Below are 16,916 nucleotides of genomic sequence, written 5' to 3'. Positions count from 1 at the left end.
CCAGTTTCTTTAACCCCTCTCCCTCAGACATGGAGTTCCTGGAGGTCCTCACCGACGGCCTCAACCGGGTCCTCCTGGTCCGCGGAGGCGGCCGCGAGGTCATCACCATCTACTCCTGAAAGAGCAGCCCCCTCCTCCCCTACCACCCCCCCGCCCCCCTCTCTACCCTCCCCTCAGCCCCCCTCCCTGTGTCACCTGAGCTCCTTCATCAACGCTGCCTCATCATCACCATCACGACCGTTTCTTTGTGTGAGATCCTCTCCCTGCCGGCCGACAGCTCCGCCCAGCTCCAGCACCTCTCTGCTCCATCCCCAGCAGACCGACGAGCAGCATCACACGCTCCGCTCCCACACCTGTCATCCTAGTCTCATAAGCTACTCTCTCTGTTGTAGGCTCTGGACCAATTTAGATGCTGTGTCTAGATTTGTCCTTCGAGAGACTTTTTTCTTTTCTTTGGTGATCTGTCTGAGTCGGAGTCGCTCAGTGAAGAGGAGGAGGAGGTGTGTGTGTGTGTGTATGTGTGTGTGTGTGTGTGTGTTGGCTGAGGTGTGAGCGCACATGCATGTTTGTATTTGTTTCAGTCTGAAGATGCTTCTTATTTGTGTTGCTTTTATACGAGCAAGACGTGGAAGCAGCTCCTGCTCTGAAAGAACGAGAGCTGCGATGAGCTCTGTGCAGGTTGTTGGTTCCAGTGTGGTGATCGGACACTTTCAGTCAGGACCAGTGGCTGGAGGAGGAGGAAGAGGAGGAGGAGACAGCTGCGTATGAACTGTGACATTCACATCCATGTTCGGAGGAGAAGACTGAACCAGCACGTGGATCAAACCTGCAGATTTATCTCCAACTTGCTCAATTCCTTTTTTCGCATGAAATCCTCACAAGCGCGTGTGTGTGTGTTTCTACTCCATCACTTGTCTTTCCACCCATCCTCCTTCTCAACTCATCTCTTTAGTGGCTGTTTTATCCCTGTCGCCACTGTTAGTGCCAAAAAAAAAAAAGAAAAGATTCAACAAGGCTATAGCTTAGTCTGTAGAGATTGACACGTGATTAAACTGTGAATTGTGCGTTTCCTCGCAGGAGGCTGGTGTGATAGTGGGGTCAACGCCACTAATCCACCCCCCCCTGAGGAGATCATCATCGCCAGCACCCCCCCTCGACCCTCGTGTGGATCACTGTAAATAATGTACAAGCTCTGGCGCATTGTTCAGTATGAGTGTAGTATTTTTGTGACATACTAAAAAGCTTCTAGTGGAGAGGAAACATTCCGTCGCTCAGAGACACGGCTCGGAAAACTTTACTTCTTTATTTATTGATTTATTTATTGGATTGATTTATTTATTGGATGGCTTCGGCTCCCATCATAACCGTCACCGTGACCACCACGAGCACCTGCACCCGCACTGCGCGGGAAAAAAACGAGTGAACTTTCGACGAGCTCACGAGCTTAAAAAGATCACCGATAAATGTTATTTTTTCATCTTATAGAGCAAATATATGTATTTTATGTTTATAGATAGAAGTTACACATATATTGACGCGATCAGATCGTTGTAATCTCATTTTCTGATTGTCACTCAAAGATCTATCGCTGTTTTTGCCAAATTTTAGAGACGTACACGTGCCATATCAAAGTATTTTTCAAAGAGACATAGTGATTCTATTGGATAAGTCAGAGGGACCAGAGGTGTGTTGGGTGCAACTGGTGTGGTGACGACGCTGTGGTTAGAAAGTGGCCCTGGGGATGATGGAAGAAGATGTTCAGACAACACGGTGAGTCACATCAGCTCGTACAGATGTGTCTGAACATCTGTCCACTGGTCGTCTGCAGGGTCGGGTCTGAACCAGTAGGGAGGACGGCTGCTGTAGCTGGGAAACTCGCTCTGTCCACAAGACTGAACTCTATGCAGTAGACTCTCCAGTGATTTTATATCCTCTAGATTGGCTAAGATTAGAGCCACACACGCACACGCACGCACACACACACACACACACATACTAACGTCCCTGACTGAATGACTGGTGAGAAAAATCATATTTAGGTTTAAAAGAAGAAATTTTAAAAAGTGCATCTTGGAAGGAATGTGCAATAGTCGAATAAATCCGGACTCATGTGATCATGTTATTTATTTTTTTACACATATATTTTGTATATGTAGATTTCGTAAGTGTTCTAAAAAAAAAATTCCAGAACCATCTCACTCTGACCAAGGACAGCTGTCACTTTACTTTCAATATCTTTTGTTTCTTTTCTTAAAGAAACTGTTTTTGGTCATTTGCACTCGTAGTAGAAATATAAATATAAACAAATACATATATATATATAGATATATCTATACATATATATATACGATATAGGAAAGCAAAACAAATTAGTTTGTAGAACTATTTAAAAAACAGTATTCAATGTTTTTAGTGTTGCTTGAATGTCGGACCGTATGTTGTGAATGCTGCTAGTATCAATAGATTTATTTGTACTGTAAATAACTAGAGTGACTTTAAAGAGATAAAGGGTATAGACATACATATCAGCGGTGGGGGGGGGTCGTCTACAGGACAAGGACCTGGAACCATTCGGCTTGTGATCTCTGGACAGGGTTCGCTTTTTTGTTTTTATTAGAAATCGACACTGAAAACCTTGATGCAATATTATATATTAATATGACAGCTGAGGGCAAACTCTTCACCCTTTGATTCTCTTTTTCAACAAAGAAATGCTCTCGTGATTATTCTCACCTTTGACCCCATCACTGAAGTGAATTTTAAAAGTGACAGGTTGTTCATTTACGCAAAGAAAATGCCAAAATATGTTGGAATATGAGTATTTCTGGTTTATCTGCTCCACGTTAGTGTTTGGGAAACGTTTTTAACACACCTACCTTTGACCCCTGTGACAGTGAAGGAGCAGCCACTCCCAGTTTTCTAAGATTTCCGGCTGCCGACTCATGAAGATTTTCTTTATCGAGCTTGTCGACTTAACTCTCGACAGAAAAAAAGGGGTTTTGAAGAACATGGCTGTTTTGGGATCGTCTCCACAACATTGCCTGCATCAACTGAGCCTTTTAAATTTATTCAAAAAGAAAATATATCTGATGTTTATGGGAGACGTTTGTGGGAAATTAGTTTATTTATTGAATTCTAAGTGTTTTATAATTGCTGTTTGCATGGTACTATGTGGCAGTATTTGTTTTAGTGGTTTCTATAGTGATGACTTTACTGTTCAAGGTGCGGAGGTCAGAGGTCGGACACTTTGAGAACTCGGGAGTAGTTTGGCTTGACCTTGAGAAACAAGTCTTTTGCAAAAAAATAAGAAAAAGTATGAGTTCACTATATTGTTCCTTGTTATATTCCACTCTCGCTCAAGTAGTCTTATGTAACGTAAAAAAGGAGATTATGAGTTTGCGAATGAATGGGCCTGGAGGACGGTAACTTCACCCGTGTAAATATATATCACTCAAGTCAGAGACACTGTAACCGACTGGTGTTGTCTTTTGTTGTACACTGTTCTATCACTGTGGACGAAGTCTTAGAGTTTTGTAAGATGATTATGTGCAATATTGTTCTCACATCGGAAAAACCTCTCATTCAAGCTTTTGATTTCCACAAACAACATGGAGGCGTCAGCCGTCGCTTATCTCATCCGAATGTTTGTCGCCGGGTCGCACGGACCTTAAAGGTCTCGAGTGTTCATCCCAAACGTGGCTGAGACAGCGAAGCACTTTAACACTGAGGAGGTGGGGGGGGGCACTCTGTGACAGGATGGGTCTGCAGAAACGTGGGTGGGTGGGGGCGGGTGCCGGGGGGGGGTTTGAACAAACTCTGCCCCCACAGCACACGAGTGTATTACAGCCAGCTCGGACCATCTTACATCCCATGATCCACTGCAGTGGTGAACCGCAGTGACCCAGAGACCTTCCTGCTGATCTCATCCCCATCCTCACCATTTGAGCGTTTTTACTTGACATCCCAGCATGCATCACTTCTCTGTCCTTTCTCTTGCCGAACTCCTTGAAAAAGAAAAACAGTAACCGTTCACAATCTGTAGTGCTTTGTCACTCAATCTGTGAGGTGAGCCCCCCCCCCCATCTGCCCTTCAAAATCCACCCTTGGCCTCCCCCACCCCAGACCACTAAATCCACCCCCCCCCCACTCACCCCCCAGCTCTGTATTTTAAATGTGATTGCAGTATATTTCTGAAAAATGATCAAAGAATATAAAACTCGCGCTTCCAATTCTGGCACCGGCTCTGCTTGGACATCACCACATAGCCACACCCCCCCCCCCCACCCCCCCCCCCCCCCACCCCCCCACTGAGAAACCAGCACGTCCCCCCCACCCCCCCTCCCAGACTGATCCACAGACACAGATCAGATCCTTCGCCTGCACAAACTGTAGCATGAGACAAAGCTGCCGGTGATCATTACTCAGTCTCCATCCTTCAATGGATATTAAGGGCTCTGAAACACATCTATTACCGGGTTGAGGAGGATTTCCTTAAAGACGCCAACAGAGGAAGTAAAAAATAAAAATAAAGACAAAATCCCAGATTATTGCAGAGAGGTCACACAGTCTGAGGCTGAGATAAGATCGTTCCCTCCAGCGTCGGACAGATGTGCCTGATGCTGGGGGGGGGGGTTAACACACAAACAGCTGCATTTACATTTCACACAGTCGAGCTCTCTGGGAGTCAGAGAAGATTTTAAAAAAAACTTTGAAGTGGCTATCACTGGAGTGCAGGCAGAGCTGTGGTCCAGTTATGTTGTGTATCTCAGTGCATGCATGCAATTACCCTGAACAAGGTGTATTGAAAATATATTGGGTGTTTGTGGTATAAAAGTATTTTGTTTCTATTAGTTACAAACTTTTCTTTCTACTAGATGCGTTTGTTTTTTTTCCTCTTTCCTTAGGACTGGCCAATCATTGTATCCGAGATGAATATTATTAATTATTATTATATTATTATAATTATTATAGTAACAGATTCTATTTTTATGGTAGATTTGTTGAGGTGTCAAACGTTATATTCAGATGAACTGATTACCAAAGTATATTTCAGTTTAATGATAAGTGTGACAACGATGTGCTCCAGTGAATTAGACATCAGATCAGTAAATCCTGTTCACCTCCTCACTAAAGTTCGTAGCAGTTATCGGTTACTACACGGGAATATTTTATTCTAAAGGATATAACTATCGGGAAGTGCCAAAGTATTTAAAGATATGCCTGCTAGTGTTCAATTTGCTAATATTTAAACCTTTTTAATCACCAGCTGTGGTTCTATAACTGTATTAAATATAAAACTATCACCAAAATAGGTTTTTAATTTAGGGATCGGCAGCTTTTAAAGGAAAAGTTCAACTTTTGGGGGGGGGGAATATTGCTGATTGGTTTTCTTGCCACTGGTTGGTACTTGGTATTAGTAGCTAAACACCATCCACAGGCAGCAAAACCAGCCAATCAGCATCTCTTAAAAAATACCTTTATAAATCTGGTTTGTTCAATTTGGACAAAAATTCAAAATGTAAATGACACAAAGCTGTTGAGTGGACCAGTATCTTGCCTGGTAACTGTTGCTAGGCAACCAGTGGAGGCAAGGGAATGGTCTGTTACATAAAATCTCACCAAACAGCAATTTGTCATTTTTACATTCAGGTTTTTGTGACACTTCAATTAATTAGTAATATTTAGAGGTATCGAGCTTTATATTTGACATGAGTGGTATTGGAAATATGTGTATTTTCCAAAATGTCTTTTCCTTTAAAAGTGTCTATAACCTTTTGAAAATCCAGTTTTTCATTTGAAAAACCAGTGGTTCCCCCCAGAGGAACCTCGTCACTGTCCAGATGTTTTTAATTCACTGGAGTCGTGGGAGACATTTTGTATGGATGCTTTAAAAATGCAACGGCTGTAGATATAGATGATAATCACAGTATATACACAGAAAGAAAACACCTGTATCAAAACGTCACTAATATGAATTTTCTTTTTCCTCCATTCTGAACAGTTCATTAACTCTTACTTGATACTGTACCTAGTCTTATGGTAACGCTGTAGTGTGTTCTTTTCAGTTCTGTGGGAGTGTGTATGTGTGTACATGTGCACTTGTAACTGCTGGGGGCGGGGGTGGTTGTGGGTGAGGGTGGGACGGGGCTACGTGTAAATAAATCAAGTACAGTTAGTGTGGAGGTGTTTATTTTTTGTGTCAGTGTAAGTTAAATATTCTAAAATAAAAAAAAAAACTAATGTATTATTCTCTATTGTGTTTCATGGTACATTGAAAAGAGGAAAAAGTAGTTTTATCTTACATTTCAAATGCTTATATCTCTATGGCTTCTGGCGATACCCGTTCCATTTTATAGATTTGTCAGCACAAAATGCAATAAACCAATACCATTTTATTACAGCGACTGTGTCTCGAGTTTTTAATCACATCTTTGTTGAGAATGAAAACTTGTTACAAATTAATAGACTCTGCAAAACTATAAAACACACAAGAGGTCATGGTTGGAAAACAACACAAGTGTCCATCAAGGGCCAAGATGTACTTTACACATGCAACATATCTTCATTATTTAAACCACATGTAAGAAGAATCAACTGTCTCCTGGTTAATAATAATAATTGAAAACAAAAATTTTACAAATCATCAAATTTTACCAAGTGAGAACACTGCCAAGAATAAAGAGATTAATAATAATTAAAAAAAACAAAATTAAAAAGCAGTTTACAAAAACATTCCAACAGTCTACCTATACACAGCTGGTAAATTCACTTCAGAGAATCGATCGTGGTGTCTACGCGTACAAGGGGGAAAAGTGGGCCTCGCGTTAGGAGATGGAAATCATCTGCCGCAGCCTGTCAGTAGTGTCGGGGATACATGGACATAGACGGGGCCTGGCCCATGCTCTGTGCCGGTCGGACCGGCGGCTGCTGAGAGGCCCCGGAGCCCACCAGGTGGTTCAGAGACGGCCCGCTCTGGATCAGTGTGTCCAGAGCTTTCTGGACACTCGGGTTGTCAAAATTGATACCTGAAGTCGAGCCGGGGGGCCTTTGACCCATTGGTGCAACTGGCATCCGGCCCTGTGGGGCGCCGTAACCCTGGGATACAGCTGCAGGAGGGGCAGACATGGCGGGGCGGGGTAGGCCCTGGGAGGGGGGCAGGCCAAGGGAGCCATAGGCCTGTGACTGGGAGACGGAGGAGGGAAGGCCTCCAGCACTGACTGATGAGCCAGCGCCGCTGGTGAACAGGCTGAGGATCTTGGCCTGCAGCTCCTGCTGATGGCTGGAGTTAGTCGGGGCGCTGGGAGCGGCGGATAAACCGAGGTGGCTCGTCTGTTGGGGTGCGAGAGCAGAATGGGAGGAAGAAGGCAGTCCTACAGCCGAGGACGGGACATCTGCTGGAGCTGCAGCGTGGACTGGAGCTGCAGGGACAAACATTCAGTTTGAATGAGCTGCATCAACAAACTTAACTAATGCTTTTCAGTGTACGGGCGAACGTGGAAGAGTTTCTAGTTGCAGTAATTATTCCACTGTTAGGGGCGTGTGACCAAAACCAGAGCCGGACTAATATGGATTTTCAGAAGCCAATTACAGATATATCGGCCGACATATTTAGAGGAGTTGTTAATAAACCCTTCTCACGAAGAAATGTCAATGAGGTTTGATATTTTACACTTTAATCATGAACTATATTAAAATAAATATAAAGAAAAAGAAAACTACAACCAAATATTTTTAACTTGAAGGAATTCAATGTTATTTTTAACGTAGAACAGAACCGTAAAAGCATCTTTTCTGCATTTGTTTAAATAAAAGTTCTCATATTATCAAACAAAGACAGATAATCTGTACGTGAAAGGCTCATTTTGGTCGATGTTATCGGTAAATCAGACTCAAATCAAACTAACTGTCAATATCGCTTTTATTCAGCTCAGTGGAAAAACTGTTTCCGTGGAAATTTGGGGAATTTTACATAAGAGACTAAATTTAGAAAATTCTTACTTAAGCAAAAATTTTGAATATGTTTCGTCACAGAAAATAACTGCATTTCTTTACGTCCACTGTCAATTCACACTTTAAGAATCTCATTATCCACAGATCAGTTTTAAGACTTCTGGAAAAAGTTAACCAATCTTGCTCATTTAAAAGTTCCTACCTGAAAGCGGGTCCGTAGAACTTCGTACCAGACGGACTCGCTTGTCCTTCAGGTACGCGATGAGACTGTCCAGTTCCTCGGGGGTTACAAATCTACACAGAAACCAGAGAGAAACTTGAATTACTGCAAGTGTTTCAGGTTTTGAATTATCTGAGAAGCTGCAGGTCTGAATGAAAATATATCCGACATGTTTCATGTTCGATTCCCCAAAGCTCCAGTTTCTACAAATGTTTCATTATTAACGACACTCCAAGGTGATGAAGCTGATACCTGTTTTCAGACAGCAGTGTGATACCAGTGAGCACAGAGATGGGGTGGCTCTCTCTGTCGGGCTCCCTGAGTAATACATCGTCGGCCATCTTGGCGGCCTTCCTGGCAATCTCCTCGCGCTCTTTTTCGCGGTTTTCTACTTTGTAAGAATCGTAGTTGTGGGCAACGAGCATCATGGCATCCTGCATCGGCATGTTTCGATGTTCTGCGGCGACAAAGAGACAAAAATGTGTTAAACAACAGAAGTTGATGCAGATTTTAGATCAGGTTCTTATTGTGGTGTTGTGCTGTTACCTTGTGGTGTGCCAAACAAGATGTTGACGGTGCAGGACCGGTGCACTTGGTGCTGCTGGGTGATGATGATGGCAAAGGGAGTGCGGGCTCGGCCCACATCCTCCAGAGCCTGGGTCAGGGAGACCTCCGTGTTGAGGAAGATGAGGTCCACCACCATGCCCAGATCGCGGACCTTCCGCCCGACCGTTTCAGCATACTCCCTACAGTTATTTTCAAAGCAGAGGTACACACAAGCAGACGGACACACACAAACACACACAAACACACACACACACAAACAGGAGCCATATGAAATGAAAACATATCATGTAATTACAGAACATTGCAGAGAGGTGTCCAGTATCACCAGCCTCTCAATCAAGAGAGTGAACTTACTTCTGTGCCTTGTTGACGACGATCACAGAGCAGTCGACGGGGCGGTCCGTGTCATAGCGCCGCTGGAGCTCTTCATAATACTGTCGATACAACTCATTACGCCGACGCTCCTCCGGTCGAGCTCGATCCTCTGCTGTACAGGAGGTGAAGGAGAATGGAAAGTTTAATGTCTGTAGAGTTTATTTTGTATTCAAAGTACGATTCTAAACTGATTTGAATAATCTGCTAACGTCACATTCTGGCATTAACATGAAAATGATCAGAACCCACATTTCAAGAATCTGTGTAATCGATTACTTCATATCAGAACTGCTCAGATCCATGAAACGTTTAAAATCATCACTAAAGAGAAACTTCTCACCGGCTTTCAACTCCGGTCGAGTTTGAGACCTTGATTTCATCCCACATAATATTCAATAGTGTGATTCTCAAATAGTTATGATAACTAACGTTTTATTGCTTTTATCATTTTCTATTTATTCTCTGTTTATATATATATATATATATATATATATATATATATATATATATATATATATATATATATATATATATATATATATATATATATATATATATATATATACACACACACACACACACACACACACACACACACACACACACACGATATATTATAATTTCATTACAACTGTATATTTACCCTCTGGCTCACGACGTCCATTCCAGGGGTCTCTGTAAGGGTCCCTGTAGGGTTCATCCTTCCTGCGGTAATACTCCTCTGCTCCGCTGCCGCTGCGGTAGAATCTGTCCAAGTCTTCTCTGCTGTGTGGACACATTTCAGGTTGAGACTAAAACGTTAAAACTTAACTCTAGATTTTCGACTGATGGGCAGAATGTGTCACCTGAATGCAGGATCCCGTGGGTCCGCTCTGGGGTCCGCTCTGGGGTCCGCTCTGGGGTCCCCTCTCAGGTCAGCTCTGAGGTCTGCCCTGGGGTCCCCCCTTGGGTCCGCTCTGGGGTCCGCTCTGGGGTCCCCTCTGAGGTCAGCTCTTGGGTCCCCCCTTGGATCAGCTCTGGGGTCCCCTCTGAGGTCAGCTCTGGGGTCACCTCTAGGGTCCCCCCTTGGGTCAGCTCTCAGGTCAGCTCTCGGGTCACCTCTGGGGTCCTTGTCTCTGCCCTCTGAGCTACGGTAGCGGTAATCGTGGTCACGAGAGTGGCCGGCTGGCCTCGCCTCCCGAGCTGAATCCCTCCCATCGCGGCTATCGCGGTGCTCACGTCCATCACGTCCGTCGCGCCCATAAACAGGTGAACGGGACCGAGGCCGTGGCTCTTTGCTGTCCCCGTAACTGCTGTATGGGGCCCTGAGAGAAATGTAATCAATTAGTCCAAGAACACTTAGAGGTTAGGCAGCCTATAAGATATTAAAGGGTGATAAGAATGTCAATCCTCAGCTGGTGAGGACAGGACTACAGCTGGTACGGTCAATTTCTCCAATATGAACATATTCAGTCACACAACCGAAGCAGCTCAAGACAAAGCCACTATCGTGTTCGCACAGGGAATTAGCGCAAATTCAATCCAGGAGGCGACTGCGGCGGGTGTCCTTTCAAAGGTTTTTTTAATTTCCATTGATCCTTGAACGCAACGATATTGACTTGTCGACCATTTGTGCTTCACCGACCATAAATCCAGCTCTTGAAAATACACAAGTGCCCTGGTTGTTAAGCCTTTAGGAAAAAGGCTGTGTGTTTTGTGCCGTTTAGACGAGTTTGCTTATGATGATTTGCGTTGTTTCAGCAAGAGACGTTTCCTTTCCAAGGAACGTTTCCCGTTTCCAAGTACGTTTGCTTCACGTTTTCACCCAAGAAATAACGACAAATATAAACGAGTGACTTTCGTGTCTAGTCTTTTGACCAGGGTATCCATGTAGAAGTAAACTGAAGAACTTTCTGTATTTTTCCAATCCTCATTAAGTCTTCACTTTCTATCCAGGACCCTGAAAACGTTGCTCACTGCTGTTAAAGCAGCTTGGGAGACAAAGGATATATTTTTAGGCCGATCCACATTCCTTTTAGCATAAAGAATGGATCAAGGATCATACTTTAATAACCATCATACATGTTTGAACTGGTATGTGCACGTCCCAAACCGAACCCGCGAACTTGCCCTGGACGAGTGTTTAAGCTTGTTTAAGTGGCACCACACAGAAGTATCAACGTTCAAGTCTCACAGTAACTGACCAACAAGCGTAATGCTGGTTTTTGACAACTAATTGCGCAACGGAGAAATGTCCTTTAAATGTGGTTCCCCGTAGTGAAGGTACGTTGTTAAGAAATGCAGGCGACATTCCTGTTTGTGGTTTTATCTTATTCCATTCATCAACAGTCGCTCGTGGCAGCGTGTCCAGAAACGTAGCGGGTGGCTGCTGCCAACGAGCCGACAGCCAGGTCGATTTACAGTTGCGATTTGAGACGTTTAGTGTGGAATCAGACTTTAGGACCCAACTGCCGTTTTGAAATCCTAAAATAAGCTCTGTTCGAGGAAGGAAAATGATCCAACAGTTATTATTTGGCGTCAAGCGAAACACAATGTATTTTGATGAGAAACCGCAAATGTGAACATCCTTTAAAACCCGTTTTTTTCAACGCATGTGTTTGGCTCCCGGAAGCCGTTTCAGTAACTAAATATGTGACACAACTCACGCACAAGAGCATTAAAAAGGTCATTTGGCAGGAAATCTTTAATTTAGAGTAAAGTATTGTTTGTCCCATGAACCATCACAAACCCATCTAGTTGTACGGTAACTTCCACCAAGCGACTCCACAACTGGTGGGATTGACAGTTGAGGAAAATTCTAAATACGCTTTTTTCAGAGGCGATGGTAGTTCTTCACACCCATTCCGCGTTACTTTACCTTCGAGGAGGGCTCTGCTGGATTTGAGGTTTAGCTTGCCGTCGCTCCACTGCCATATTTACATCTGAAAATAAATCAATCCAAACGTTGAACATAACAGTGACATTTAATCAGCAGCTCATGTGTTCACGCAAAATGGAGAAGTCGCGACAATAATTCCACGATCCAAATGAAATGAGGTCCAACGTCCAAGTTTGAAAATCCAAACTGGACAAGATGTCAAAATGCAGCAAATCGATTTGCCAAATTGATTTGAATTGAGTAAAGGATGAAGAAAGCAAGGAATTCTCTGCTCCTCTTCAAATCTGACAAGTAACGAGAGCAATGTTTGAACATGTTAATCAGATTTTCAACTTGAAATTCATCCTTCGGAAACTCCCACAACCACAAGAGTCCCACTTTTAGAGCCATGGTGGACGAAATTCAAAGACTGTGTTGCAAACAAGAGATTTTAGAGATTCAGGCTTTGCCAGAATTTAATGGTGCACTTATTTATTTGCTTTGTCAGCCCAGAATGCAACATATCTACAAAAAGACAGGTTTACAGTGAAAAGATACTGATTGAGTATTTAAGACTAAATGCATGAGGAAAGCTATCATACACAACATTAACCTACTACTAAACCATTTATCCTTAAAACATCAGATTTGCTACTGGCATTTTTTAAATCAAATCAACAAAGATATTATCAGGATCAGCACTTAATATGATACGGCCAAGGTGTATCACAAAGAAAATCTGATCTTTAACAAGCTTGGATTTGTTGATCACCGTACACCATTAAAAGCTTTTCCCATTCAGCAAGACAATCACTCCGTCCAGTTGAGGCTTACCTATTTTATAACCTTTATATATTCGACCCTTTTGGGCCGCCTTTGCAGCTTCCGCTTCCTCAATGCGTTCAAATTGAACAAATCCAAACCCACGAAACATGGACACGCCTGGAAGAGGAACATTTTAAAATGGTACAGACTTAGGATCGGGTTGGAGAACAGTTTGGATACCTACCCTAAGTTATCAATTTTTACATGCTTATATTTCATGAATACGTGACTTCAGTTATTGCTGATAATCTAAAATATTGTAGTAGTCTTAATCAAACCCGCTTATATTGTGTTCTTTACTGACCGATAACTTTCCCGTATGGGCCGAACATTTCTTCTAAATCCTTCTTTTCCATGTCGGAGGTCGGCAAATTCCCCACGAAAATCCTTCTCTCCAAATCCCGAGGATCATTACTGCTGCAGGAGCGTGAAAAGTTTCCTGGCGATGGGCTGCGGCTTCTTCGGTGAGACATGACTTGATCCTGAGGTTCAACTGGGTTCGTTCTTCGTTTGTCTCAAATGCTTGAAAAAGTTTGGTTCGGTCGCTAATAAGCTTCTTAAAATTGACGTCCAAGATCCTGAAACATGTCAGTGAGGTAAAATAAGAGATCAAGTTCCTTGGAGGGAGAAGTTTTAGTGGAGCAACAGTCATCAAAGTGAGACAGGAAATGCAAATGCAGCTGCAAATTCTTTTTCACAAGCAGCAAATACTCGAATTTGAAGTAAGCAGTGCTTTTCAAATCTCCAGAATTGTTTTTTTATATTCATACTATATAATGTATTATATTATTTATTGTGCCCGGCATTTCTCCCACACTTATTAGCATGGCAAGTTATTTGCTCCATTTAACTCTGCATATTGATCTTGCCTTGAAGTGTGGCATAATTCAAGGCATTTCATTATTAATGGTGAGTATATTAAAAAATAAAAGCAAATCCACAGTGAAAAATTGGTATTGCAACCCAACATTTGTGCGTGCAGGGATGTAAACGCTTCACATCACCCACCTACAATTTCACGTCGCTTTGTGTTTTGGGACGGATCTGTTGCTCGGCGTGCAGCGTCTGCGGTACTGCGTGAGGTGTTAAATCTGCACGTGCATCAACCTTTGCTTTCTTTTTTTCGTCTTTGAAAATGACAAATTTTGCATCTCGAAAAATCCATTTGATGCCGAGCTCAGACGTTTCTGCAGGTGGTGAATCAATATAAATGCGTCCCATTGGTGACCGATTTGAATCCATTTGAGCTCACGTATATTTTTCAGTGGAAATCTCGTAAATTTTTTAAACGGCTTTGAGTGGTTGACTTTCGCAAAATAAAACCGTAAAGTTGCAGTGCCGTTGTTGGAGCAAATGGCACATATGCCCATAAAAACACAGCGTCAATTGTGGAGCATGGTATGCTGTTAGGTTGTGAAATTACCAACACAACGTGGCAATAAGTAGTTTAAAATGTTTAAATGTAGCACCTCAATTATTTATTTGGTTGTAAGAAATAATGCCCCTCTAGGTCTGCAAGATTGCATGAAATAACCTTGGAGACGGGTTTCGAACGGTGTTTTCTACAAATAGAACCACGGCGTTTGTTCAAATCGTCCTCTTCGCTTGAAATGGTAAAAATGGCTTCAGGAAAATCGCAGAGTTGAAATGAAATCATGAGCTTCAGGTTGCTCTGAAATGGCCCAAATACGTTTTTTCGGGAAAACTTCTTAAAAATCTTGAGGATAATTAGATTTTTATGTGGACTGGGTGGGACAAAGTTAAATGATTTCAGGAAAAGAGAGCCTGGTTGATTTCAGTAACAACACACAAACATTAGAAGAAATTGGGAGGTGAAAGCATTTAGTTGCATTACAGTTGTGGATGTAATTTACAGAAGGCTTTTGGGGGAGCGACCCCTGACATACCTTAACTTGACGCTGGATACCCTGGATTCTGTGTCCACATAATTTAACAACCCCAAGTGCCTAGAGAGAAAGAAAATTTAATATTTACAAAAGGTTGAGAAATACATTCCTTCAACTGTTTTAAGACATCCGAAGCAGCTTTATATACTACAGGGGTTACGTCTAGTAGAAAGGAGAAACTAGTAGAAAGCAGCCATGTTCTGTATGTGAGACGAGTTCATCACAACACAGCACCACAGAAAGCTTTAACACCACACGTTGGTTTTCCCAAATCTGCTATTTAGAAGTTGCAAGTGACGGATCTGAGGTTTTTGTTAAATCTGGATGTGGGACAAAACCCCACATCTCTTGTTTACATTGTCACAAAAAAAGGGAAAAGGTTTCATAGATTTAAAAATTAATAATAATTTATACCAGGTCTGATAAATGTGAGTATTGAAGCTACGATGTGGTCAAGAAGGACAATCAGATGTATCTGCCTAGTATTGCCAACACAAATAAGGAATTCAACTCGTGTTCTACATTTCTCTCAGTGTAGAAATGGACACACAGCTAGAGAGGACAACAACAAACTGAATGAATGAGTTAGAGAACGATTCAAATAAAACAAATAATAACAACAGTATATGTACACGTCATCTGGTTCTCTGGGTTTTGAACGGTGCAAATTGTGCAAAGAAGCAATTAAAGTAGTGCAATGAATTAGCTGAATACTGCAGACACATGAGGGTAGGTAGTTTGAAACGGTTATTTTTTAAAAAAGAGGTTTTGATTTAAACGTTTTTACATCTCACAACAGTAGAAATTAGGGACAATCCGGGAGGCTGCACATTGAATTTCCCTTAGCTGCTGAGTGGGGAAGCAGAAACCGAACGAGCCGGTCCCGATGTACATGACGAAACATGCATCACATCACCGGGTTGTATGAGTTTATTAAAAAAAAACCATGTTAATTAGGTTAATCCACACAATAAAAACACAGTCACTACAGAGTAACAACGTTCATGTGGGTCGCGTCTGTGTCGGTGAGTGCACGCAGCTGTGTTAGCTAGCTAGCCGGACTGTTAGCTGCTTCGCGTTAGCTGCTGGTTATCATCGAGCTTAAAACCTCCAGTTTACACGTTTGGCTGCGTGGAATTAAACGCGTATCGCACCGCGTGTCCGTCGCGTTGAAGACACAAGAACAGACTCACTCACGTTCTACGTGTCTTTTTTTCTCTCCGCTCCCAGAAGCTAATGGCCGCGGACACACGGCGGGTTTGTATCGCGGTCTCCTCACAAAGCTGCTGCTGCTTCTTCTTCTTCTGTTTGATTCAGCGCAACACAAAGTCACTTCCGCTTCCTCCGCTGTGGCCACAGCAGCCATCGTTTGTCCACATCCCCCCCGAGTGGCCACATGTAAAATGACTGGTTGTTCGGGTTGATTTCAGGTGAAAATGTTGAAACTCCCCCACAGTGGTGTTTATGACGCATGTATACACATTGTACACGCACTTATTTTTCAATCATCATATTGTGCACCCATTTTTATTGAATTATTTGCTTTGTTGTACTTAATTTCTTGGGGAAAGAGGGGCAGATTATAAAAGATTATTCTTCTTTCTGCGCCTTTTCATTCAAGATTTGGCATTTTGTGTTTTGCTTTAAAATCCCTTTGTCCGGTCAATGAATGAGTCTGAGGTAGACTCCAAAACGTTCCTCCATGCTGCTCCTGTGGTGTCATCCGAGTGTCCATAAGACACGACATTCAAATTCGACGCAAAACAGCGTCATTTAGACCATGTTTTTAGCTGAAATGTGCGCTACCGGAAGTGTCGATACTAAGTGCACCCTGCGCGTACCCTTGGACGAGAGCTTGTGTGCAGTGTGTGCGGGTGCGAACGAGTACACAGCTCCAGAGGAGGATAACACTGGACATTTAAGCTACAAACATGGTGTAAATGACGTCGTTTTGAGTTCAATTTCAATGTTGGGGCTTACGGACACCTGGATGACACCACAGGAGCAGAATGGAGGAATTGTATGCTTTTTTTCTGTTGTTTTTTTTTACGTTTGAAGAAGGAGTCACAATTTATATGACAATGACTACATTTAAATTTTTCGGAGAACTATCTCTTTATCACTGATTACAAGGCCAAAACACTTGATGACGCTGAGGTGCACAACTGAAGTTATGTCCCTAACATCCGCTGGTGGCCACCTGCTAACATCTACT

General features: G+C 42.7%; 2 protein-coding genes across 15 annotated transcripts in view; one reads left to right on the top strand and one right to left on the bottom strand.

Moving 5' to 3' along the window:
- Window positions 1–6,400, top strand: part of slc12a5a (solute carrier family 12 member 5a) — a 136,568-nt gene extending 130,168 nt beyond the window's left edge. For all 4 annotated transcript variants that reach the window (XM_034585721.1, XM_034585723.1, XM_034585722.1 and 1 more), the window contains one exon: window positions 28–6,400. In XM_034585721.1, coding sequence (XP_034441612.1) covers window positions 28–119 — 92 coding nt within the window. In that variant the 3' untranslated portion in view covers window positions 120–6,400. The remainder of the gene's footprint in view (window positions 1–27) is intronic.
- Window positions 6,401–6,438: 38 nt separating this feature from the next.
- ncoa5 (nuclear receptor coactivator 5) lies at window positions 6,439–16,083 on the bottom strand. 11 transcript variants are annotated; one of them, XM_034585731.1, is made up of 13 exons: window positions 15,899–16,030; window positions 14,702–14,761; window positions 13,099–13,372; window positions 12,804–12,911; window positions 11,970–12,033; window positions 10,036–10,416; window positions 9,958–9,999; window positions 9,756–9,877; window positions 9,092–9,224; window positions 8,717–8,946; window positions 8,423–8,627; window positions 8,153–8,244; window positions 6,439–7,418 (listed from the first exon to the last, which is right to left on the bottom strand). In XM_034585731.1, exons 3-13 carry the CDS (start codon window positions 13,265–13,267, stop codon window positions 6,856–6,858), a joined length of 2,109 nt encoding a protein of 702 aa, XP_034441622.1. In that variant the 5' UTR covers window positions 13,268–13,372; window positions 14,702–14,761; window positions 15,899–16,030; the 3' UTR covers window positions 6,439–6,855. The 11 variants fall into 11 exon arrangements, with proteins under 11 accessions (XP_034441622.1, XP_034441623.1, XP_034441624.1 ...); XM_034585732.1 differs by having other exon boundaries at window positions 9,756–9,874; XM_034585733.1 differs by having other exon boundaries at window positions 9,958–10,054; window positions 10,163–10,416.
- Between the last annotated feature and the right edge of the window lie 833 nt (window positions 16,084–16,916).

Source organism: Hippoglossus hippoglossus, chromosome 5 (assembly GCF_009819705.1).
Source record: "Hippoglossus hippoglossus isolate fHipHip1 chromosome 5, fHipHip1.pri, whole genome shotgun sequence".
NCBI lineage: Eukaryota > Metazoa > Chordata > Actinopteri > Pleuronectiformes > Pleuronectidae > Hippoglossus > Hippoglossus hippoglossus.
Note: the sequence above shows the minus strand (reverse complement) of the source record. Positions and strands in the feature narration are given on the sequence as shown.